Genomic DNA, 25,323 nt, shown 5'->3' with positions numbered 1-25,323 from the left:
AATTGACCATTTTATAGTGAACGATGTAGTGGCATTTCGTATATTCACCATGTTGTGCAGCTACCGATTCTATTTTGCTCCAAAACATTTTCATAGTCTCAAAGGAAACCCTGAACCCATTAGGAGACACCTCCCCGTCCACCCTTCCTGCTTTCGGTGGCTATGGATTTATGTATTCTGGGATTTAACATGAATGAAATCAAGCTATGTGTGACTTGTTATGTCTGGCTTCTTTCACTTAGCATAGGACTTTCAAGTTTTGTTCATGATGTAGCACACATCGTTATTTTCTATGGCTAAGTAATATACATATATTTTGAGACAGAGTCTCGCTCTGTCGCCCAGGCTGGAGTGCAGTGGTGCGACCTCAGCTCACTGCAACCTCAGCCTCCCCAGTAGCTGGGACTATAGGCACGCACCACCACACCTGACTAATTTTTGTATTTTTAGTAGAGATGGGGTTTCCCCATGTTGGCCAGGATGGTCTTGAACCCCCGACCTTGTGATCTGCCCACCTCAGCCTCCCAAAGTGCTGGAATGACAGGCATGAGCCCCCGCGCCCAGCTGCTAAATGAGACTTCGTTGTATGTATAAACTATGATTTGTTCATCGCTTGAGCTGCTGACGGATGTTTGGATCGTGTCTCTCTTTTGCCTCCTGTGAATAGCACTGCTGTGAACATGGGTGCACATGTTTTTGGTTGAGTATTTGTTTTTTATTCTTTTGAGTATAGACCTGGAAATGGAATTGCTGGATCGAATGGTGATTCTGATGAACTTTGTGAGAACCACCGAATGCATTTCCGAGGACATGGAACCATTTTACATTCGCGCCAGTCCATTGCCCTCCTACCGTCTCTTGCCAAACTGTGCTTCTTCCATACGTTAAAACTCTGCTTAAAAACTGTTTCAGCGCTGGGTGCGGTGGCTAACACCCATAATCCCAGCACTTTGGGAGACTGGGGCAGGAGGATAGCTTGAAGCCAGGAGTTTGAGACCAGCCTGAGACTGGCCTCTACAAAACATTTTTTTAGAAAAATTAGCCAGATGTGCGTGCTCACATGTGCCTGTAGTCCCAGCTACTTGGGAGGCTAAGGGGGGGAGGATCACTTGAGCCCAGGGAGTTGGAGGTTGCAGTGAGCTATGATCATACCAGGCACTCCAGCCTGGGCAACACAGCAAATCTTACCTTAAAACAAAAACAATGAAAAAATCCCTATTTCATTTCACACTAGTCTGATTAGATCTTCAGCTCTTAAGTGTGTAGTGAGGGAAATTAAGACTTTTGAGATGGCCGGACATGGTGGCTCACGCCTGTAATCCCCACACTTTGGGAGGCTGAGGCAGGCGGATCACCTGAGGTCAGGAGATTGAGACCAGCCTGGCCAACATGGTGAAACCCCATCTCTATTAAAAACTACAAAAATTGGGACAAAGCACGGTAGCTCACGCCTAACACAGTGGGAGGCAGAGGTGGGCAGATCACAAGGTCAAGAGATCAAGACCATCCTGGCCAACATGGTGAAACCCCATCTGTACTAGAAGTACAAAAAATTAGCCAGGCGTGGTGGTGCGTGCCTGTTGTCCCAGCTACTCAGGAGGCTGAGGCAGGAAAATTGCTTGAAACCAGAAAATGGAAGTTGCAGTGAGCTGGGATCGCGCCACTGCACTCCAGACTGGCGATAGAGCGAGACTCTGTCTCAAAAAAAAAAAAATGCTTTTGAGAAATCCCAGGTTTGAAGCCACACTCTGCCATTTATGAGTTCAGTGGTTTAACCATGCACCCTTCAGGGAGTGACTTATCTCTCAGTCTGTTTGCTGATCTGTCGAATGGGGTTGATGGTAATAGGATAGAAGATTGTGTTGTGAGGGTTAAAAGGGTAGGATAGTGCCAGGCAGGGCGGCTCACGCCTGTCATCCCAGCACTTTCGGGGGCCGAGGTGGGCAGATCACCTGAGGCCAGGAGTTTGAGACCAGCCTGGCCAATATGGTAAAACCCTATCTCTAGTAAAAATATGTAAATTAGCCCAGTTTGGTGGTGGGCACCTGTAATCCCAGCTACTCGGGTGGCTGAGGCAGAAGAATCACTTGAACCTGGGAGGCAGAGGTTACAGTGAGCTGAGATTGTGCCACTGCACTCCAGCCTGGGCAACAGAGCGAGACTCTGTCTCAAAAAAAAGGTCGTATATATGAAGCAGTTTAATGTGGTGGCTGACAGAAAGTGCCTCAGCAGTGATAAATTAATTGCACTCTTGTTGTATCTTTGAAGTTGTTCTTTTCTCTAGTCATGTTTGTCTTTCATTCCAGTAATTTTTTTTTTTTTTTTTTTTGAGATGGAGTTTCACTCTGTCACCCAGGCTGGAGTGCAGTGGTGCAACCTCAGCTCACCGCAACCTGTGCCTCCTGGGTTCAAGCAGTTCTCCTGCCTCAGCCTCCCAAGTAGCTGGGATTACAGGCATGCGCCACCATGCCCAGCTAATTTTGTATTTTTAGTATACGCGCAGGGTTTCTTCATGTTGGTCAAGCTAGTCTTGAACTCCCGACCTCAGGTGATCCGCCTGCCTTGGCCTCCCAAAGTGTTGGGATTACAGGCGTGAGCCACCTCGCCCAGCCAAAAGAGACTCTTATAAAGGATTGACACACATGGTTATAGAAGCTGAGAAGCCTCAAGAGCTTCAGTTGGCAAGCTGGAGACCCAGGAGAACGGACGGTGTGAGTTCCCGCCAAGTCTGAAGGCAGAAGAAGACGATGTCCCAGCTGGAAGACAGTCAGGCAGAGAGAATTCTCCCGTACTCAGCAGCTTTTTCTATTTAGACTTCAGTGGGTTGGGTGAGGCCCACCCACACTGGGGAGAGCAGTCTGCTTTATACTCTAAGTCTGCTGATTCGAATGCTGTTCTCGGCTGGTTGTGGTGACTCACGCCTGTAATCCCAACACTGGGAGGGCAAGGTGGGCGGATCACCTGAGGTCAGGGGTTCAAGACCAGCCTGGCCAACATGGCGAAACCCTGTCTCTACTAAAAATACAAAAATTAGCTAGGTGTAGTAGTGGGTGCCTGTAATCCCAGCTACTCAGGAGGCTGAGGCAGGAGACTCGCTTGAGCCCAGGAGGTGGAGGTTGCAGTGAGCAGAGATGGCGCCACTGCACTCCAGCAAAAAGAAAAAATGTTGATCTCACCCAGAAACTCAGTCACAGACACACTCAGAACCATGTTTAGTCAAATATCAGGGCTCCCTCCAGCTCAGTCATGTTGACATGTAAGATTAAGCATTGCACCCACACTTTCTCTCTGTCTCTGTCTCTCTGTCTCTCTCTGTTTCTCTGTCTCTGTCTCTCAGTCTCTGTCTCTCTGTCTCTGTCTCCATCTCTGTCTCTGTCTCTATCTGTCTCTCTGTCTCTCTCTGTCTCTGTCTCTCTCTCTCTCTGTCTCTCTCTCTCTCTGTCTCTCTCTCTCTCTCTGTCTCTCTCTGTCTCTCTCTGTCTCTGTCTCTCTCTGTCTTTGTCTTTGAATGAACTGTGGAGCATCCTGGCTGCTGAGCACTTGACAGCTTGGGGAAAGACCGGCCTCGGCGAGGACTCCCCACCACCCCTGCTTCTTGCATTTGTGTCTTCAGGCTTCTTCCTCATCCTGTTTTAGGACCACAGCCCTCGACTTTTTTATTTTTATTTTTGCCACAGCACACATGGTGTATGAAATTCCACGCATGACATACTTCTGTGGGCTTGTCCAAATTCTGATAATCCCTCACCCCCAAGTTTCCCAGGAAATAAAGCAGATAGCGCCGCGTGATATGTTCACAAAAGCATTTTCCAAGCTTGGGAGCAGCCAGTAAGCGTTCCTCAGTAACAGAGCGCAGCTGGATCCGGGCTGGATAAAACGTGCCACTTCCAATTAGCGTCACATCCACGTTCTCCATTCAGGGAAACTTACCGGGAGCAAATGCAGCTGGGCGCAGTGGCTCACGCCTGTAATCCCAGCACTTTGGGAGGCTGAGGCGGGTGGATCACCTGAGGTCAGGAGTTTGAGACCAGCCTGGTCAACCTGGTGAAACCCCATCTCTACAAAAATTAGCCGGGCGTGGTGGCAGGTGCTTGTAATCCCAGCTACTCAGGAGGCTGAGGTGGGAGAATCACTTGAACCCAGGAGGCGGAGGTTGCATTGAACTGAGATCGCGTCACTGCACTCCAGCCTGGGCAACAGAATGAGACTCCATCTCAAAAAAAAAAAAAAAAGCAGATGTGGCCAGGCACGGTGGCTCACGCCTATAATCCCAGCACTTTGGGAGGCAGAGGCGGGCGGATCACGAGGTCAAGAGATCGAGACCATCCTGGTCAACATGGTGAAACCCCATCTCTACTAAAAATACAAAAAAATTAGCTGGGCATGGTGGCGCGTGCCTGTAGTCCCAGCTACTTGGGAGGCTGAGGCAGGAGAATTGCTTGAACCCAGGAGGCAGAGGTTGCGGTGAGCCGAGATTGCGCCATTGCACTCCAGCCTGGGTAACAAGAGCGAAACTCCGTCTCAAAAAAAAAGAAAGAAAAAAAAGCAGATGCGTATGCTGTGACTGATCACTGGAAAACAGAGCATTTACTAACTGCACTCTGAGTGATATTGGTAATTGACTGACCTCAGCACTGAGGCGATCACGTAGACCGGTGTCTAACCCGGAGCTGTGGGACGCCTCGGAGGTCCTATGTGTGCCCTTTTAGTTCCTGGTGGCTGCAAATGTGGCTTCAGCTTAGAGCTGTGCAGACCACCGTGCTTAAAATAAAAGCAAATGGCTCCGGAAGTGTGAGAGATTCCAAATAATTTGCTCAGGAAGGAAGGCGGGTGGGGTGGGGATGGTGGGGATGAGATTTGTTTCCCAGACACAGTCTCTCTCTGTTGGGCAGGCTTGACTCGGTTCAGCAGCGCCATCCGCACCTGCCGTCCAGGCTCAAGCCACGTCCCCACCCTGGCCTCTCAGGTAGCTGGGACCACAGGCATGCATCAGCACACCTGGCTAATTATTTGCGTTTTTTGGTAGAGACCAGGTCTCACTGTATTGTCCAGGCTGGTCTCAAACTCCTGGACTCAAGCAGTCCTCCCTCCTTGGCCTCCCAAAGTTCTGGGATTACAGGCGTGAGCCACTGAACTCAGCCAGGATTTTTCATTCCACATGACGCTCATGTCCCTTGATGCTCCGTTAGGCCTCCTCACTCCGATGGCGTAGTAACAGTGAGATTGTTCAGGCCTGCTCGGGAACCTCCCGAGTCATGCAGCAAATCCAAGGTGCTTTCCCCTATAGTGACACACACAGAGCCAGAGCTTTGCTGGGTAGCTCTCCCTTTCTCCTGTAATCCACCGCCTGTCTTCCTGTGCTGGAGAGTTGGGGTCTGAGAGTGATGGGGGCCAGACGGAAGCCGGGGTAGTCCCAGGGGTGGCCTACTGTGCGGTTTCACGGCACTGCTGACGTTCCGAGCCAGGTGATTCTTTGCCATGGGAGGAGCTGTGCTGCGCGTGGTAGATTGTCACCAGCGTCCTGGCTTGTACCTGCTCCATGTCAGTAACACTGCACTCCCAGAGGCCCGGAGGGAGGACTGGCAGGGCCTGTCCGTGGAATACGGATGAGTAGAGGGAGTGAAAGAGCAGAGCGGTGTGGAGATGTTCCCGACGGACCGCGCCCCTTCCCTTTTCACTCACTTCTCTGGGTGACTTATGGAACTGGGTTCTGTCACCAGGCGTCGTCTTTCCCTCGTGGGGAGGGCTCCCCAAGTGTCTTCACTGAAACCTACACGTGCCAGTGATTCTTACAGTATCTTTCTGAAGTATTAAGTCTAAGTGCTGCCGAAATAATACTCAGAGTATGTGGATGTGAACAGGGACATGGGAGCTTTTGCCAAAATGCCTGGAGGAAATGGTCCTGTTTGCAGCTCAGGAACGTGAGAGAGGTTCCATCATCATATGCGTAGGTTCCTGTCCCTGTCGATGGGCACAGACACGTCAGGCAGCCCCCTGGAACCTGAAGCCGCTTCCAGAGCTCCTTGATCAGAGCGTGAGCTGGCGCCTGGTGAGGCAGAAGCTGGTGGCTCCCAGTGGCGTCAGGAGCTACTGGAGCAGCCTCTTCAGGCATTCTGGCCTCCGATGTGACCCAGGGTGCATGGGGCTCCCTGCCTTTTACAGAGAAACAGATCTGTACTGGGAAGTTAACAAACAGGAGACAGGATATGCGATGAGAGAAGGAACTGTCTGTTCAATGGGGTTCACCCTCGTCTTGAGGTTCATTGGTGTGGAGGGTCGGACTTAAAGGCAGGAGACTTGGGGAGAATCCACCCCAGCCCCAGCCTTGCATCTGCAGTGATAGAAGGCCTGGGAGACCTTTCCCGGGAGACGTTTCCCCCCAGGCGCTGGGAAGTTCCAGCAACTCAGCCTCCGTGTTTTCCACACCATTCCCTGGCCACAGTGATTTCTGAGCTTTCCTTTCTGTGCACCCTGAACTTTTTCCTTTCTCTGCTCATTTTCTCCTCCTGCAGACCCAGGCTGGATGGCAGACGCAGCCCAGGTCTGTGCCGTCACTGGTGTGGCCATGATGCAGGAAAGGTGGTTTTTGTGCCTGGGGAGAGCCCAGGAGGAGCTCCTTCCCCCTGCAGGCTGGATGACAGTTCCAGGGAGATGAGGTCAGGGAGGTTTCCCGGTGATACTCCTTGTCGGAGTCAGGTGAACATTACTGGGAAGGGCGGGTCAGATAGAGAGAGTCACACGTGCCAAGGCCGGAGGAGAGGTGAATTCCAGGGGTAGTTCCCAGGGAGATGGGTGGGAACTACCCCTGAGTCCAGAGCAGTTGCAGGTGAGTCCGGAGCAGTTGCAGGTGTCCAGCCAGGAGATGAAGCATTGGAAGCCGCACAGTCTCTGCCGGAGTGCAGCACATGTCCCCACGGTGTCCCAGAACAGGTTACGTTCCTGTCACCCTGCAGGTCATTAATGAGAGCAAGGCAGAACCATGCACGACCCCACTTACGTTTCAACAGCTTCTGCATGCCCTTGGCAAGTCATTGGCTGCTAAGTCGTTTGTTTAGACTTTTTTTTTTTTTTCTTTTTGTACTGTCCTCTATGAGAAGGAATTTGGTTCAAATTGTTTAGACTTTTTTTTTTGGGACAGAGTCTCCCAGTCGCCCAGGCTGAAGTGTAGTGGTGCGATCTCAGTTCACTGCAACCTTCACCTCCTGGGTTTAAGCGATTCTCATGCCTCAGCCTCCCAGGTAGCTGGGATTACAGGTGCCCACCACCACGCCTGGCTAATTTTTATATTTTTAGTAGAGATGGGGTCTCACCTTGTTGGCCAGGCTGGCCTCAAACTCCTGACCTCAGATGATCCACCTGCCTCAGCCTCCCAAAGTGTTGAGATGACAGGTGTGAGCCACACCACACCTGGCCTCTTTGACTTTTCAATCCCCCCGCCGTGTTAAACTGTCTATTTTTCCCTTATTAATCACAAGTTTGGGATTCTTCAGAGGGCCAAACTACTGTTCTCCCAGACTTTGAGAAAAAACCCTTTGTGTCATTTAGCTACATGGACTATGGAGGAGTGGAGGGAGTAAAAAGTCAGTGTCAAGATTTTGTGCAATGCTGAGCTTTTCCTTCCACAGTGGGAGAGCTTATTTTGGTAGCTGGGCAAGCCCTATTCTGAGCATAACCTCAAGGGACTTGAAAGAATCCCTGGAGAACCCGGAGAACTTGCTGACAAAGCTGGCATCCGTCTTCTTTCCTGGGAAATGTTTCCACTCACATGTTCCGACTCCAGCCCGAGGCTGGCACCAGCTGAGGGTTTGCAGTATTTGAATGTTGGCCCTGCCCTGACCCATGCGCAAACCATTTGTTTCACTAAGAATATGGATTTTCAGATAGCAAACCGATGAGTTCACATCCAGAAGCTGGATTGCTGATTCAGTTAAAAAGCCTTGGCCTGATAGGATTGGGCTGAAGCTGAACAGCATCAGAGGCTGCAGAACCTGTTGTTTCATTATAAAAGCAGAACTCCATGCACGTACTTAAAAAATTCACGTGGCACTGAAGGACACGACAGAGGTATAACCCCTCAGCTGTAATCACTCTTAAGTTTCATTTATGTGTCTGTTGAGACAGGGTCTCTGCCGCCCAGGCTGGAGTGCAGTGGCGCAATCTTAGCTCCCTGCAGCCTCTGCCTCCTGGGTCCACAGGTTCTCCTGCCTGAGCCTCCTGAGTAGCTGGGACTACAGGTGCCCGCCACCGACTTTTGTAATTTTTGTAGAGACGGCATTTCACCATGTTGGCCAGGCTGATCTTGAACTCCTGACCACAGGTGAGCCTCCTGCCTTGGCCTCTAAGTGCTGGGATTACAGGCATGAGCCACCGTGCCCAGACTTAAGTTTCTCATATACATCCTTCTGAAGTATCCTGCATGGATACGTGTGTGTGATAGGTATTCTCTGTCCTCTTAACAAAAGAAACCTTTGATTTAAAAAGAAGCTAACATCTTGTCAACCTTTTCCTGTCAGCATAGGCCGACCTGCTTTAGTCGTAACAACAGAATTGTATTCTATTGAATGTCTGGAGCATAATTTACTTGCGCACTGCCCGATACATGGGTATTTCACCCCTTCCTTTACCTTTTGCTGTTGCAAATAACTCTATGATGAACACGGTTGTAATACATCGTTGCACACTTCACGCATGCGTATCTGTGAATTGGAATCAGCCAAAGACATACCTTATTAACTTCGATAGACGTTGCCAGGCTCCTTCTTGGAGGACAGAGAATGTCGTTGCTTTATAGAAAATGTGTGACTCGGCCGGGCGCATGGCTCACGCCTGTAACCGCAGCACTTTGGGAGGCCAAGGCGGGCGGATCACCTGAGGTTGGGAGTTTGAGACCAGCCTGACCAACATGGAGAAATCCCGTCTCTACTAAAAATACAAAATTAGCCGGGTGTGGTGGTGCATGCCTGTAATCCCAGCTACTCTGGAGGGTGAGGCAGGAGAATCGCTTGAACCTGCGAGGCGGAGATTGCAGTGAGCCGAGATCATGCCACTGCACTCCAGCCTGGGCAACAAGAGTGAATCTCCCTCTCAAAAAAAAAAAGAAGGAAAATGCGTTAACTCCAGCTTTTGACAGCCAGCCTAAAATACCAATAGTTTCCATTGCCCAGAAAATGCTGCTCCTGATACAGAGAATGTCAGCCGTGCGTTGCTGCTGGAAGGCAGCACGGGGAGAGGAGACGGGTGAGACGTTGGGCAGGAAAGATGGCTTCTGGGAACGGTGCTTTCCTCCTGGACTCAGTACATGTGGACAAGATGATCCGTTTAGTCCCATCTCCTGATTTTACATAAAACCAGGCGTCGTTCCAGCTCTGAGATCCGGAGCCTGACCTCCAGGGCAGGCTGAAGCAGGAGGTAAAATGCCAGAATCCACCTTTTAATTTCTAGATTCTTTATTTTTTCTATTTGTTTATTTGTTTTGTATTTTTTCAGTCAGAGTCTTGCTCTGTCACCCAGGCTGGAGTGCCGTGGCACGATCTCGGCTCACTGCAACCTCCTCCTCCCTGGTTTAAGTGATTCTTCTGCCTCAGCCTCCCGAGTAGCTGGGATTACAGGCACCCGTCACCAAACCCGGCTAATTTTTGTATTTTCAGTAGAGACAGGGTTTCACAATGTTGGCCAGGCTGGTCTCTAACTCCTGACCTCAGGAGCTTAGTAGAGACGGTGATCTGCCCTCCTCGGCCTCCCAAAGTGCTGGGATGACAGGAGTGAGCCACCATGCCTGGCCAGTTCTTTATGTTTCCATCAGCGCTGTATGAGAGAGAAGGCCCCTCCCTGGGCAGCAGATGGACCGAACACCTCCTGGGTCACCTCTGTTCTCAGGAGATTCGCAGCAGCGTCCTTAACCGTGCTGTCTCCTCTGCCCCGTGGATGGCAAACACGTTCCTTCACGAGGTCCCTTAATTAGAAGAGCCTGAGTGAGTGTTGGGGTATTACGGTTTCTGTTATAATCAGGTTGGAAAGGATCTCGGGGTGGAAGTCGGGTCAAAAGTTGTCTTAGATGTTAGAGCAGAGAATGATCTGGAGAGGGAGGAAATGCAAGGCAGGTTCCTCCAAAGCCTCAGGCGCCTCATGGGAGAATCAGCCTGTGCTACCAAGGCAGCCGTGCGAATGGGCAGAGCCCTCTCCGTGCCTCGGTTCTGTTTCTTTCCGTAGAGTCCACCCTCCTGACCTGATACCGTTGCGCTTGGGGTCTTATCCCATGGGACACAGAACTGGGGAACGCGGATAGGTCTAAGCTAGCACTCGCCACACTTGGGCACATTTAAGAATCAACACTTTGAACAACCATGGTTTTGATTCCCTGAGAAGGAAATGGGTTAAGACTTACTCTCCCCACACCCAACTTTTTATATTGGGAAATGTCAGACCTACAGAAAAGTGGAAGACAAGTACAATGAATGTCCATCCTGTACCCACCCCTCACCTGAGCAGTGGTGACCATGTCACAGTGACTATCATGTACCCACCCCCTCAGCTGAGCAGTGGTGACCATGTCACAGTGACTGTCATGTATCTGCCCCTCAACTGAGCAGTGGTGACCATGTCACAGTGACTGTCATGTACCCGCCCCCTCAGCTGAGCAGTGGTGACCATGTCACAGTGACTGTCATGTATCTGCCCCCTCAGCTGAGCAATGGTGAACATGTCACAATGAATTCCCATCCTGTACCCGGCCCCTCAGCTGAGCAGTGATGACCATGTCACAGTGACTGTCATGTATCTGCCCCTCAACTGAGCAGTGGTGACCATGTCACAGTGACTGTCATGTTTCTGCCCCTCAGCTGAGCAGTGGTGACCATGTCACAGTGACTGTCATGTACCCGCCCCCTCAGCTGAGCAGTGGTGACCGTGTCACAGTGACTGTCATGTACCCGCCCCCTCAGCTGAGCAGTGGTGACCGTGTCACAGTGACTGTCATGTATCCGCCCCCTCAGCTGAGCAATAGTGACCATGTCACAGTGACTGTCATGTATCTGCCCCTCAACTGAGCAGTGGTGACCATGTCACAGTGACTGTCATGTTTCTGCCCCTCAGCTGAGCAGTGGTGACCATGTCACAGTGACTGTCATGTACCCGCCCCCTCAGCTGAGCAGTGGTGACCGTGTCACAGTGACTGTCATGTACCCGCCCCCTCAGCTGAGCAGTGGTGACCGTGTCACAGTGACTGTCATGTATCCGCCCCCTCAGCTGAGCAATAGTGACCATGTCACAGTGACTGTCATGTATCTGCCCCCTCAGCTGAGCAATGGTGACCATGTCATAATAAATTCCCATCCTGTACCCACCCCCTCACCTGAGCAGTGGTGACCATGTTGCCACATTCCGTTCCCAGCTATTGCTGCTGCTGAGCTGGGAACACACTCTGTGAACCTTTTGTAAGCCTCTACCTGTGTGTGAGGAGTGGATATATTTTTTTTTTCATGAACGATGGTTGACCCCTGAATGTCATGGGCCTGAATTGCCGGGTCCACTTGCATGCGGACTTTCTTCAATCAAAGGTGAATCAAAAATACAGTGTCAGCTGGGTGCAGTGGCTCATGCCTATAATCCCAGCACTTTGGGAGGCTGAGGCAGGAGGGTCGCGTCAGCCCAGCAGATCAAGACCAGCATGGGCAGCATAGAGAGACCCCCAACTCTAATATGAAAAATTAGCTGAGTGTGGAGGCATGCACCTGTGGTCCCAGCTCCTCGGGAGGCTGAGCCAGGAGGATCGCTTGAACCAGGGAGGTTGAGGCAGCAGTGAGATGTGACTGGACTGCTGTACACCAGCCTGAGCAACAGAGTGAGACCCTGCTCAAAACAAAACACAAAACAGTACTCACAGGAGGTGAAGCGTGCTCATGCAGAGGGCTGATTCTTCCTGCACTCAGGTTCTACGGGGCTGACTGTAGGACTGAGGTGTATGCAGATTTCCGACACGTGGGGGTCCCGGAACCAATCCCCCGAGTACACTGTGGGGTAACTGTGTTTGAAAATAGAGGCCAGGCACGGTGGCTCAGGCCTATGATCCCAGCACTTTTGGAGGCTGAGGCGAGTGGATCACAAGGTCAGGAGATCGAGACCATCCTGGCCAACATGGTGAAACCCCATCTCTAATAAAAATACAAAAAAAAAGGCCGGGCATGGTAGCTCATGCCTGTAATCCAAGCACTTTGGAGGCCAAGGCGGGCAGATCACTTGAGGTTGGGAGTTCAAGACCAGCCTGACCAACATGGTGAAACCCCGTCTAAAAAAAATAAAAAATAAAAAATAAAATAGCTAGGCGTGGTGGTGCACGCCTGTAGTCCCAGCTACTCTGGAGGCTGAGGCAGGAGAATTGCTTGAACCCAGGAGGCAGAGATTGCAGTGAGCTGAGACTGAGCCACTGCACTACAGCCTTGGTGAAAGAGCAAGACTCCATCTCAAAAAAAAAAAAAATAAATAAAAAAGAAAATAGTATTATGTATATCATATTTCATCCTAAGCACTTCATTCTCTCCTAAAAAACAAGGGCGTTCCCTTCCTAACAGCAGTACCCATATCATACCCAAGAAACTCAGCGTCGCTGCGTGAAGAGCACAGGTGCTTTGCTTTGCAGAATTCTCCACGGTCTGAATTTGTCAGGTGGTTCCCTCGTGATCAGATCCAGGCCGCAAGCTCTATTGGTTCTTGCCAGGAGCGACGTGATAGTTCCATCCTGGCACTGGCCATGCTGAGGCTAAACGTGGCTGAGATCACGTCTCCCAGATTGCTCTACTTCGTAAAGGTATTTTCCCCTTTGTAAGTACCGACCAGTGAGTGGTCTGATAGTTGAGCACCATAGAGATGTTCTCTTCCCAGTAACTTGTTACCCGGTGGCTTTCACAGACACTCATATGTGATGATTCTTTCATCTGTTTTGTTTATTATTTTTGTCCCCCCCCGCCTTTTTGTGGAGAACGGGGTCTTGCTGTATTGCCCAGGCAGGTCTCGAACTCTTGGGCTCAAGCTATCCTCCCGCCTCTGCCTCCCTAAGAGCTGGGATTACAGGCGTGAGCCACAGCGCCCTGCCTTGATTGTTTTTTTTAAAGACAGAGTCCCACTCCATCACCCAGGCTGGGGTGCAGTGGCACAATCCTAGCTCACCGCAGCCTCTAACTCCTGGACTCTAGTGGTCCTCCCTCCTCAGCCTCCTGAGTAGCTGGGACTACACCACACCCGGCTAAGTTTTATTTTTATTTGTATGTATTTGAGATGGGGTCTTACATGTTGGAGCTGATCTTGAATTCCTGGTCTCATAGGATCCTCCCTCCCCACCCTCCCAAAGCACTGGGATTACAGGTGTGAGTCACCATGCCTAGCCTCCCGAATCTGTTTTTACGTTGATTATTGCAGAATGTTGGTCTTTATATTGTCACTGCTTCTACATTTATTACCTCACATTCCTTTATAAAGAGCCCCTCACTGGCTGGGTGCAGTGGCTCACGCCTGTAATCCCAGCACTTTGGGAGGCTGAGGCGGTGGATCACTTGAGCTCAGAAGTTCGAGACCAGCCTTGGAAACAAGGTGAAACCCCGTCTCCACAAAAATACAAAAAAATTAACCAAGCATGGTGGTGTACTCATGTCATCCCAGCTACTCTGGAGGCTGAGGTGGGAGGATTGCTTGAGCCCAGAAGGTGGAGGTTGCGGTGAGCTGAGATCGCACCACTGCGCTCCAGCCTGGGCAGCAGGGCAAGACTCTGTCTCAATTAAAAAAAAGAGCCTCGTGTTCCCCCACTCAATTTTTTTTAGTGTCATTTCAGACTCATGGATGAAAAAAAATCCTATTGCTGTAGCATATTAATTTCATTATGTTTTAAATACTCAATCCCAAATGTGTTAAATTGGAGTGTTTTCTAGATGGCTCGTGAGTCTTCTACCATGTTCCTGGCATCCTACAAGCACTCACTGGGATGTTCAGGCTCAGCTTGCCCTCTCCCTCTCCTAGTCTTGGAATCAGCTCTTTCTCTGAGAAACCCTCCTTCCTTTTGGTGAAGGGATAGTCTTGAGAAACCAGGATCTGGGCATCTCACTGCTCACAGGCACTTTGGATAGAGCCGAGAACAGCCTGGCGCAGTGGCTCACGCCTGTAATCCCAGCACTGCGGGAGGCCGAGGTGGGTGGATCACCTGAGGTCAGGAGTTTGAGACCAGCCTGACCAACATGATGAAATCCCTCTCTACTAATAATACAAAAGTTAGCCGGGCATGGTGGTGGGTGCCTGTAATCTCAGCTACTTGGGAAGCCGAGCCACAAGAATCACTTGAACCTGGGAGGTGGAGGTTGTAGTGAGCCAAGATGGTGCCACTGCCCTCCAGCCTTAGGCAACAGAGTGAAACTGTGTTTCAAAAAAAAAAAAAAAGTAGCTGAGAAATTTAAATGTTTTTAAAATCTTGAGTTGATACTGATAGGCGCCATTCAGAGCCAGCAGCCCAGGCCCGTCCTGACTTCCCTAGTCTGTATTTGTGTTCCTCTCGTCCCACCGTGAAACCCGTTTACAGATTGGCAGCATCCATGTCACAGCCAGCAGTAAACCTAACACGTCCAGTCCAGATTTTCTTTTCGGTTGTTTCTGTCCTTAGACCACATCCAAGTAAGGAGGAATAGTCAGCTGTATCCAAAAGTCACTGGAATCACTTGCCTTCTTCTATACATAGGTAATAATTATTATTACAGTTAGGTTCACATGTTTCTGTTCATATTCAACTTTAGAATTTGCTTTTTTCTCCTGCTTTTTACTTGATTTTATTCTTTTAGTAAGTAAAATGTTTACGAGATTGAAAAGTCAAAACTAGGCTGGACACGGTGGCTCACGCCTGTAATCTCAGCACTTTGGGAGGCCGAGGTGGGTGGATCACCTGAGGTCGGGCGTTCAAGAACAGCCTGGCCAACATGGTGAAACCCCATCTCTACTAAAAGTACAAAAATTAGCTGGCCGTGGTGGCCGGCGCCTGTAGTCCCAGCTACTTGGGAGGCTGAGGCAGGAGAATCACTTGAATCCGGGAGGCAGAGGTTGCAGTGAGCCGAGATCATGCCACTGCACTCCAGTCTGGGTGACGGAGCAAGACTCTGTCTCAAAAAAAAAAAAAAAGTCAAAACTGTATAAAATAACATACAAAGAGAGGCTCGCTTTCACTCCCAGAAGTGAGTGTTCTTAGTTTGTGTCATGCCCTTTCTGACTTCCTTACTCTGCTGCTCTGTCTTGGGTCTTCTCTTGGTGTGTACACAGGAAGAGTCTGATACTGTTCTCAGGATCAGCTGTGACCAGAGGAAGCACGTGAGAGCAGGTTGGAGTTCCTGCTCTTCCTCACGCTGTTGATTTGCTTAGTTTTGTCTATTGCACGGGAACCTGTGAAAAGGCAAAGCTCCCCGTGGAGAAGGAAGGGTTGTCTGGGACGACCTGAGGGCAGCCTTTCAGATAGAAGGAAGCAGCTAAGTTGGGTTTGGTGGTCCATTTAATCGCTCCTGACCGGAGTGGAGCTGGCCGCGGTGTTCCGGGGCGGGTCTGGAATGCGTGGAACGGACTGTGGCTAAGCAGAGAGGCTCCTTCTCTGGCAGGCCTGTTCCTGCAGCTGTTCTCTGCCTCACGAGCGCGAGTTTCTTTTCCTTTTCATACGAGATTATCTCGTTCTCATCCCTCCCTGCTGCAGAAAGGTTGCTGGGAACCATTTTTTTTTTCTTTTGAATAAACATCTTGGGGAAGTTAATGTTTCACATTTGTTGTTGTTCTTTACTTGACATGAAGGAGCTTTTATAAGCAATTAAAACTAGGAGAAAACCCAAACCAAAAATTTCCCCTAAACTCCAGATGACCTCAGTGGGAACCCCTCCAGGATTCCCGGCCTTAACTCCTTTGGAGAATTTAGAGAGTGACTCTTTGTCCCGGTTCCAGACGACGGCTTTGAACTATTGGTCAGCATGGATACACACATCTCATCGGTTCCGTTAAATATGGTTATGGGGTCAGGTGACAAGACCTGATTTGCAAACTGTAGCTGGACAGGAAACTCGATCTGAAAGTATTTCCTGGAATAACTTGGTCCATTTCTTGAGTGGTGAGTTTTTTCGGTGAAGATCCTCTCCCAGGCAGCAGAGGTGGCGTGGCCTTTGAGCCACACCCTTCAATAGTAACTCATCTTGTCAGTTCTTCCTTGGTGGATGGAATCCATTTTTAGCATGCCAGAGAGCCTTCAAAGTAGAGGAAATAAACTCGGAAAAGTGGCCTCTGCCTGCTCCTGGCATCTGTGGGATAGAAAGGGGAGCCTGAGGTTTTCACGGTAGAGCTGTTTTCTGTATCTCAGCCGTGCAGCATCACCTCTGTGGCTCTCTCCTGTCAGAATACCAGTTATACTACCGTTTACTTACATTTTTCTTTAAATATTCTCATTTAAAAAATGTAGATTTAGGCTGGACGTGGCTCATTCTTGTAATCCCAGCACTTTGGGAGGCCGAGGTGGGCAGATTTCTGGAACTCAAGAGTTCAAGACCAGCCTGGGCAATATGGCAAAACCTCGTCTCTATAGAAAAATACAAAAATTAGTTGCAACGTGGTGAAACCTTGTCTTTACAAGAAATATAAAAATTAGCCAGGTGTGGTGGTTTACACCTGTGGTCCCACTACTCGGGAGGCTGAGGTGGGAGGATCACTTGAACCTGGTAGGTTGAGGCTGCAGTAAGCCAAGATGGCACCACTGCATTTCAGCCTGGGCAACAGAGCAAGACTCCATCTCAAAAAAAAAGATTGATATATTTGGTTAAAAAGGGAGATGAGCAGGTGTTAGAGAAATGTTAATTACTGACATCACACCAACACTCTTCTCCTAAAGTAACTGGAACTACAAAAGGGCTAAACTTCTCAGTATTTCACTCAGCGTTATCAGTGAGGGATACTCATGCCACCTGGAGGAGATGTCTGCCAGGTGTCAGCGAGGAATTCCACTTAGAGGAACACTGCCCACTGCCATACAGTGATGGCCTTGGCGATATTTGGGATGGCAGTGACCATCGATAGAGCTATAGCTTTTATGCTCAGCTTTTAAAAATATTCTTGGAAACTAGTGTAGTTTGAAGTATGTCAAAAAAATCCTTAACTTCAGCTTAAAAATAGTTGGTGTTTATGCCGGGCATGGTGGCTCATGCCTGTAATCCCAGCACTTTGGGAGGCCGAGGTCGGTGGATCACCTGAGGTCACAAGTTCAAGACCAGCAAGTTCGAGACCAGCCTGGCCAACATGGCAAAACCCTGTCTCTACTAAAAATACAAAAATTAGCTGGGCGTGGTGGTGTGTGGCTGTAGTCCCAGCTACTCGGGAGGCTGAGGCAGGAGAATCACTTGAACCTGGGAGGTGGAGGTTGCAGTGAGCCAAGATTACACCACTGCACTCCAGCCTGGGAGAGAGAGCAAGACTCCATCTCAAAAAAAGCCCAAGAGAGACCACATCCACCATGTGAGGATGCAGCAAGAAGATGCCATCTGTGAGGATCATGTCCTCCCCAGGCCCCGAGTCCACTCACCAGGCACCGAGTCCACTCACCAGGCGCCGAGTCCACTCACCAGGCACGGAGGCCACTCACCAGACCCCGAGTCCACTCAGCAGTCGCCGAGTCCACTCACCAGGCGCCGAGTCCACTCACCAGACCCCGAGTCCACTCACCAGGCACCGAGTCCACTCACCAGACCCCGAGTCCACTCACCAGGCACCGAGTCCACTCACCAGACCCCGAGTCCACTCACCAGGCACCGAGTCCACTCACCAGACCCCAAGTCCACTCACCAGGTACCGAGTCCACTCACCAGACCCCAAGTCCACTCACCAGGTACCGAGTCCACTCACCAGACCCCGAGTCCACTCACCAGGCACCGAGTCCACTCACCAGACCTCGAGTCCACTCACCAGGCACCGAGTCCACTCACCAGACCCCGAGTCCACTCACCAGGCACCGAGTCCACTCACCAGACCCCGAGTCCACTCACCAGGTACCGAGTCCACTCACCAGGCACTGAGTCCACTCACCAGACCCTGAGTCCACTCACCAGACCCCGAGTCCACTCACCAGGCGTGGAGGCCACTCACCAGGCGCCGAGTCCACTCACCAGGCGTGGAGGCCACTCACCAGACCCCGAGTCCACTCACCAGGTACCGAGGCCACTCACCAGGTGCCGAGTCCACTCACCAGGTGCCGAGTCCGCTCACCAGACCCCGAGTCCACTCACCAGACCCCGAATCCACTCACCAGGCGTGGAGGCCACTCACCAGGCGCTGAGTCCACTCACCAGGCGTGGAGGCCACTCACCAGGCGCTGAGTCCACTCACCAGGCGTGGAGGCCACTCACCAGGCGCCGAGTCCACTCACCAGGCGCCGAGTCCGCTCACCAGGTGCCGAGTCCGCTCACCAGACCCCGAGTCCACTCACCAGACCCCGAGTCCACTCACCAGGCACCAAGTCCGCTCACCAGGCACGGAGGCCGCTCACCAGACCCCGAGTCCACTCACCAGGCACCGAGTCCACTCACCAGGCACCGAAGCCACTCACCAGGCACTGAGGCCACTCACCAGACCCGGAGTCCACTCAGTAGTCACCGAGTCCACTCAGCAGGCACCGAGTCCACTCACCAGGCACTGAGGCCACTCACCGGACCCCGAATCCACTCACCAGACCCCAAGTCCACTCACCAGGCACCCAGTCCACTGGTGCCGTGACCTTGGACTTCCCACTCTCCCCAACTGCAAGAAAGAAACTTCTGTGTTTACAAGGCACCCAGTCTGTGCTATCCTATTATAGCGGCTTGAATGGATTCAGACAGAAGTAAATTGGTACCGAGAAGTGAGGTGCTGCTGAATTGATCCTGAATCTGTGGAAGTAGCTGTAGAACAGGGTAACATGTAGAAGCCAGAGGTGTTTTGAGGTTCATGACAGAAAAGGCCTAGGTTGCCCTGAACATAATGTGCAGGGCTGTTCTGTTGCAGGCTCAGGAAGAAGAAAAGGGAGCTGGAGAGAAAGCCTCCGCTGTCTCGGAGAAAACCTAGGGAGCTGTGAACAGGACTTTGGTAGAAATGTGGACAGTAGGCCAGGCACGGTGGCTCACGCCTGTAATCCCAGCACTTTGGCAGGCCCAGGTGGGCAGATCATAAGGTCAGGAGTTCGAGACCAGCCCAGCCAACATGGTGAAATCCCGTCTCTACTAAAAATGCAAAAAGTTGGCTGGGAGTGGTGGTGGGTGCCTGTGGTTTCAGCTACTCGGGAGGCTGAGGCTGGAGAATCGCTTGAACCCGAAGGCAGAGGTTGCAGTGAGCGGAGATCACGCCATTGTACTCCAGCCTGGGGGACAGAGTGAGACTCCGTCTCAGGAAAAAAAATGTGGACGGTAAAGGACATTCCGATGAGGTCTAAGATGGAGAGAGGAACATGTTATTGGAAACTAGAGGACAGGCTGGCCTTGTTCTAACATGGCCATGAACTTGGCTGAAATGCATGACCTTTACTTACCCATAGAAGCAAAGGTCCAAAACAAAGCCACAGACCATCTGATATTCCTGGTGGATTTTGCCACGGAATGGTAACAAGTACAGCCGGGGTGTGAGGTGGTAGCCAGCCCCTCAGGGACAGCACTGGCCCGAGAAATCCTGACTTCGTTACTCTCGGTGCCTCTCTGCCAAGGAGGGATTGTCTTACTGGTTGAGTCTCACTTTACTGTGGGTGGCGTGCTGGGTCCTACAGGCTCACTAGAGTCTGCCTTGGTCGAGGTGAGCCTGGCCACCCAGACGCAGGGCAGGCTTAGCTGTGGAAATCAGTGTTTCTCTTCAAAGACAAGGCAAGGTGTGGTGGCTCATGCCTGTCATCCCAGCAGTTTGGGAGGCCGGAGCGGGCGGATCACCCGAGGTCAGGAGTTCGAGACCAGCCTGACCAACATGGAAAAACCCCGTCTCTACCAAAAATATAAAAATTAGTGGTGCACACCTGTAATCCCAGCTACTCGAGAGGCTGAGGCAGGAGAATCCCTGGAACCCCAGAGGTGGAGGTTGCCGTGAGCTGAGATCATGCCGTTGCACTCCAGCCTGGGTGAGAGCCATCTCGGCTGGCTGCAGCCTCTGCAGAGTAAGCTGGGATTGTAGGCATGCACCACAACACCCAGCTAATTTTTGCATTTTTGTATTTTGGTTTCACCATGTTGGCCAGGATGGTCTCGAACTCATGACCTCGTGATCCACCCGCCTTGGCCTCCCAAAGTGTTGGAATTACAGGTGTGAGCCGCAGCACCTGGGCTAGATCGGACCCTCTTCTCTCTGTCTCCTCCAGGGCCGGCTGTGGGGTTGTCGGTCTCATGTGAGAGGAGTCGCTTTCTGCTGGTTTTGATTGAGTTCTCTGGCATGCTGGATGGGATTTGTTCTAACACACACATTCCCCCTGCCAAGGTACACAGAGTCTTTAGACTCAGAGGCTTGTTTTATGATTTTCCCCCTAAACTTAATTTATTCTACATATCCCATGGCAGAGCTAAACGTTTGTGGGTGTTTGGCTGCCAGAACGGATAGATCAGATGGGACTCGCCTGTACTTGCTGAAGAATGGGAGGACCGCTTCCTTCTGGAGCGTGTTTTCAGAGACAGAGTTATGCTCATTCAAGCAAAACTTTTCAACAGACCTATTCATGCATAGAACTTAGGAGATAAATCTGGGGGAAATTTGACCCACGTTTTGATCCTAGGGTAGCAGTCAAGGTTTTGCTAGCCACAGAGAAGGTGTCTTGGGTTGGATAGAAAACGTTTACCTCCCTCTGCTCATAACCCTGAGCAGAGCTGTCCTGGAGCCCCGTAGGACACTGTCAGACCCGGGAGACTCAAAGGCTGCCTCTCTTCTTACTCTTTGTTAGTATATGGAAATTCCTTATGTATTTATTTACGTGAGATGGTGTCTCGCTCTGTCGCCCAAGCTGGAATGCAGTGGCATGATCAGAGGTTACTGCAGCCTCAAAACTCCTGGGCTCAAGTGATCCTCCCATCTCAGCCTCACAATTAGCAGACAACTGGTTTGCTCCACCACACCCAGCTAATGTTTTACTTTTTGTAGAGATGGGGTCTTGCTATGTTGCCCAGGCTGGTCTCAGACTCCTGTGCTCAATCGATCCTCCCGCCTTTGCCTCCTAAAGCACTTGTAATATAGGCATGAGCCACTGCACTCAGCTTCTAGATGCAAAATTTTAAACTCTTAAATCTCAGCTCACTACAACCTCCGCCTCCCGGGTTCAAGCAATTCTCCTGCCTCAGCCTCCCTAGTAGCTGGGACTACAGGTGCCTGCCACCACGCCCGGCTAATTTTTGTATTCTTAGTAGAGATGGGGTTTCAGCATGTTGGCCAGGCTGGTCTCAAACTCCTGACCTCAGGTGATCCAACCGCCTCGGCCTCCCAGAGTGCTGGGAGCCACCGCACCTGGCCGGGAGCTTTCTTAACATTTATGTTTTTAGGTCTCACCCCTGGGAGTGAGATTCAGTGGGTGAAATGGGGCCTGGAAAGCTGCGTGGCTCCCAGAGACTCTGATGCAGGCGTCCTGGGAAATGCTGCATTCAGCCCTTCTGGTGAAGCTCTTTCTTCCTGATTTGCAATTTGTGCTGGAGGGGACTCGAGGCCTTGTTTTTACAGACAGGGACGGTTAGGCTTGGCGTAAGCGTAACCCCAACCGTTCCGGGGACCTGGTCCCGCTCTATAGCGCGGGCTGACTCAGCAGACAGGGTCCTGCCTTCCTCCTCCCCCACCCAGCCCTGCTTTCTGCTCACATACACTTCCAGGAGCCCCGTGTCCAAATGTGACACCACCTCGGAGCTCTGGGAGCTGGGTCAGAAAGGAAAGGAAGTGTTGGGTTTTCTTTTTTCCCTCCCCTGAAATCTGGACATGAGTATGGACATTCAGATGCCAGTCCTTCCGCACAGTCCTTTCTAACGTTTTCTGGAGGTAGAGAGGAGAGAGAAGACAGGGTTCAGTTTGGGGCTCAAGACGCCAGCTGTGGGCACGAGGGGTCCCAGGGAGCCTGTGGCCACTTCTTGGTCAGTGGGGAGCTTTACGGGATTCCCAGATGGAGATGCCACTGGCTGAGGCTGAGGCAGGTCCTTGCTGGTGGGGCTTGTGAGGAGGTGTCATCGAAATGTCCCCAGATGGCAGAAGAACTGGGGCTCAGCCAGCGGGATTGCTCCTCAGCCTTCAGCGACTGTGGGGCCTTCGCCGGCATGCAGGGGGAAGCCTCGGCCACCAGACCCTTGCTGCCTCTCCTGGCCACGATCTTGGCTGGCACTGGGCCTGAGGGATTAGGGTGGCACGGCGGTTCCTGAGACTGGCGCCCCTGAGTGACAGCTTTTTCCATCCTCCATTTCAAGTCTCTGGTTAGATCAAGAGAAGGTCTTGCTGTGGCGCTCCATCCTTAAACCGCTGGAAAACTTGCTGATCTCCCTTCCAGGAGAGAGAGCCAAAGCCGGCTTGCCACAGGCAGCAGGAGTCGATGGCAAGTAATCACGGCTCGTTGTTCTTTTCATTCTGACACTTGGCCTCTGTTTATGGCGAGTCGAGTCCTACTGATTCTCCACTGACAATAGCAGTGTAGAGTTTCCTTTCAAAATAGATTGTTTTTATTTTAAAGGAGTCTATTCAAAGCAAAATAAGTAAATAAGAGTCTGAGTGAGTGGGGAACAAATTGTAAATGATACATGCGATGCCTGGGCTTGGAAACTGGGTGCTGGGAGCAGCCGTCTGGCTCTCCTGTCTGACTTCATCTTCACAGCAAGCCTGTGCGGGGAGCACGAGCATTCTTCACACTGCGTGGCGGACGCGGCTTCGCAGAGAGGCGCAGGGACCAGCGCAGCCTGGTGACTTTGCCTCCCTGGTCTTTCCACCTGCTCCTTCTTGTGGCCGGGGACACTGTGACCTCAGGTTCATTCTGTGGCCCTTAGCCCCTCCGCTTGCCCCCTGACGCTGTCTCAGCACGTTCTCTCCCATCTGCAGCCCTGAGCTGCCTCCGGGAGGAGCAGGCCGTCTTGCACCACTTTGTCCTGGCGTCTGCATTTCAGCCACGGAACTTGGGGTTGAGCTGTAGCCAGGCGAGTAGCGGACCCCAGCCTCCCCCGACCCCAGCCTCCCCCAAACCCAGCCTCCCCGAACCCAGTCTTCCCTGACCCCAGCCTCTCCCAAACCCAGCCTCCCTGAGCCCAGCCTCCCCCAACCCCAGTCTCCCCCGGACCCCAGCCTCCCCAGACCCCAGCCTCACCTGGACCCCAGCCTCCTAGGAGCCCAGTCTCCCCCTGACCCCAGCCTTCCCCGGGCCTCAGCCTCTCCGGACCACAGCCTCCCCGGACCACAGCCTTCTCCAACCCCAGCCTCCTCCGACCCCAGCCTTTCCCGGGCCTCAGCCTCCCCGTCCCCAGCCTCCCCGGACCCCAGCCTTCTCCAACCCCATCCTCCTCCAACCCCAGCCTCCCTGGACCCCAGCCTCCTCCAACCCCAGCCTCCCCGGACCCCAGCCTTCTCCAACCCCAGCCTCCCTGGACCCCAGCCTCCTCCAACCCCAGCCTCCCCGGACCCCAGCCTTCTCCAACCCCAGCCTCCTCCAACCCCAGCCTCCCCGGACCCCAGCCTTCTCCAACCCCAGCCTCCTCCAACCCCAGCCTCCCCGGACCCTAGCCTTCTCCAACCCCAGCCTCCCCAGACCGTGGCCTCCCCTGACCCCGGCCTCCCTGGACCCCAGCCTCCCCAGACACCAGCCTCCCCAGACCCCGGCCTCCCCCAGCCCCGGCCTCCCCTGACCCTGGCCTCCCTGGACCCTAGCCTCCCCAGACTCCAGCCTCCCTGGATCCTGGCCTCCCCACCTCATTTCCTGGCTATTGGACGCAGGCCTTTCTGTGGGGGCTCTGGAGAGCAGGCTGAAACTTACTGACGTTTCACAGTTTGGTTCCGCCAAAAGGTGAGGGGATGGCCGTGCTCTTTAAAGCAGTCAGCCTGTCCTGGGAATCCGTGCTCCTGATGGGGAAGCCATTTGTGTGTGGTTTCTGCTCAGAAGGCCTCAGCAGTTTTAAATTTCCTAAGCAGTGATTAGTGGCATGGTGAGGGCCTGATCCACTGGGACTGTTCTGTCCTGGAGGAGAGAGTCAAGTCTCGCTGCAGCCTCAGAAACTTGACCCTCTGCCATTTTGTTTCTGTGGCACCGGCGGCTCCAGGAGCCAGACCACGGAAGGTGCCCACACACCTGGCCTGGGGCTGTCCGCCGATGGCCATCCCGCATTGAGCTGTCTTTGGCAACTAAAGCTGGGGAGACGTGCTGTGTCTGCTTCTGAGTATTATGTGCGGTTATACCTCGGGAGTGCGCTCCCCGGGCGTGTGGCGTTCATCTTGTCTGCAGAAGGAACCTCCTGCCTTCTTCCCTCCTGACTCAGCCCCAGGTGCCCCCCAGCCCTCCTGGAGGGAGTGAGTGAGCAAAGCCCTACCGGAGGAAGAGCCCTCCTTTGGGAACTCAAGGCATGGCCTTTCTCGGAGAGTCACCTTCCTTTGACCCACAGGTTGGAGCAGCGGGCTGACCCCTCTGGGATCTGCACACGATGTCTGGTATCAGGCCCCCACCTAAAAAAGGGGCTGCCAGCTGCGGAGGACAGGACGCCTGGGATGCATTTGCTGCTCCTTCCTCTGTGTCCCAAGCACGAGGAGGAGCAGAAGCAGCGCTCTCCTCCCTGGGCCCCAGGGCTCTGTGGGGAAGGCAGAAGATGACCCGTGGGAAAGGGATTTGAAAGGGCTGAGACGTCAGGTGATTCTGCTTTTCCTTTGCTGTTGTTCTAAGCACTGAGGATTCGGGACTCTCCGCGCACACACCACGTGCCTGTCTTGGTTAGGAGTTATTTACAAGGCGCAGAAATGAGCTGCCTTGGGTGCCTTGGGTCAGACTGTCCGAACACAGTGGTTTATGGCAGGGGTGTCTAGACGCAGGAACGGCGTCTAGCTGGGAGCGGAGCGGCCCGTGTGGGGCGTCAAGAGCAGGTCGCTCTCGTTCCCTGGGGGCTGTCCCGCTTCTCCCCTTCACTCCCGTCTGACTCTGGTGAGTTTCCTGCCCTTCCTCATCTGTCCTCCTCTCCGCCAGCTGCACCTCTCTCTGCTGTCCCTGGCCAGCGAGGCGACCCCGACCTGCCCCTGACATGAGTTCATGGTTCTCACCTCCACGTCGTCTCAGCTCTTCTCTTCCTTCTCTCATCCTGCCACATGTAGGAAAAGATCGCCGCTCGTCTGTGGAGGTAAAGGGAC

General features: G+C 52.3%; 1 protein-coding gene and 1 long non-coding RNA gene across 6 annotated transcripts in view; one reads left to right on the top strand and one right to left on the bottom strand.

Annotated features, from left to right (window-relative positions):
* Positions 1 to 25,323, top strand: part of NXN (nucleoredoxin) — a 168,878-nt gene that overhangs the window by 94,611 nt on the left and 48,944 nt on the right. Inside the window, exon 1 of one of the 5 annotated variants that reach the window (XM_064378161.1) lies at positions 25,178 to 25,313. The exons of the other annotated variants lie outside the window; for them this stretch is intronic. Coding sequence (XP_064234231.1) covers positions 25,218 to 25,313 — 96 coding nt within the window. The 5' untranslated portion in view covers positions 25,178 to 25,217. Of the gene's footprint in view, positions 1 to 25,177; positions 25,314 to 25,323 lie in introns of those variants that run through there. 5 annotated transcript variants of the gene reach the window in all.
* Positions 4,532 to 9,158, bottom strand: LOC135275720 (uncharacterized). Its single transcript, XR_010343284.1, has 2 exons — positions 8,726 to 9,158; positions 4,532 to 6,947 (listed from the first exon to the last, which is right to left on the bottom strand). It is a non-coding gene; the product is annotated as an uncharacterized LOC135275720 (long non-coding RNA).

The sequence above is a fragment of the Aotus nancymaae genome, unplaced genomic scaffold (assembly GCF_030222135.1).
Source record: "Aotus nancymaae isolate 86718 unplaced genomic scaffold, 86718_ANA_hifiasm-v0.15.2.pri h1tg000018l, whole genome shotgun sequence".
Lineage (NCBI taxonomy): Eukaryota > Metazoa > Chordata > Mammalia > Primates > Aotidae > Aotus > Aotus nancymaae.
This window is presented reverse-complemented; position numbering and strand designations above follow the sequence as displayed.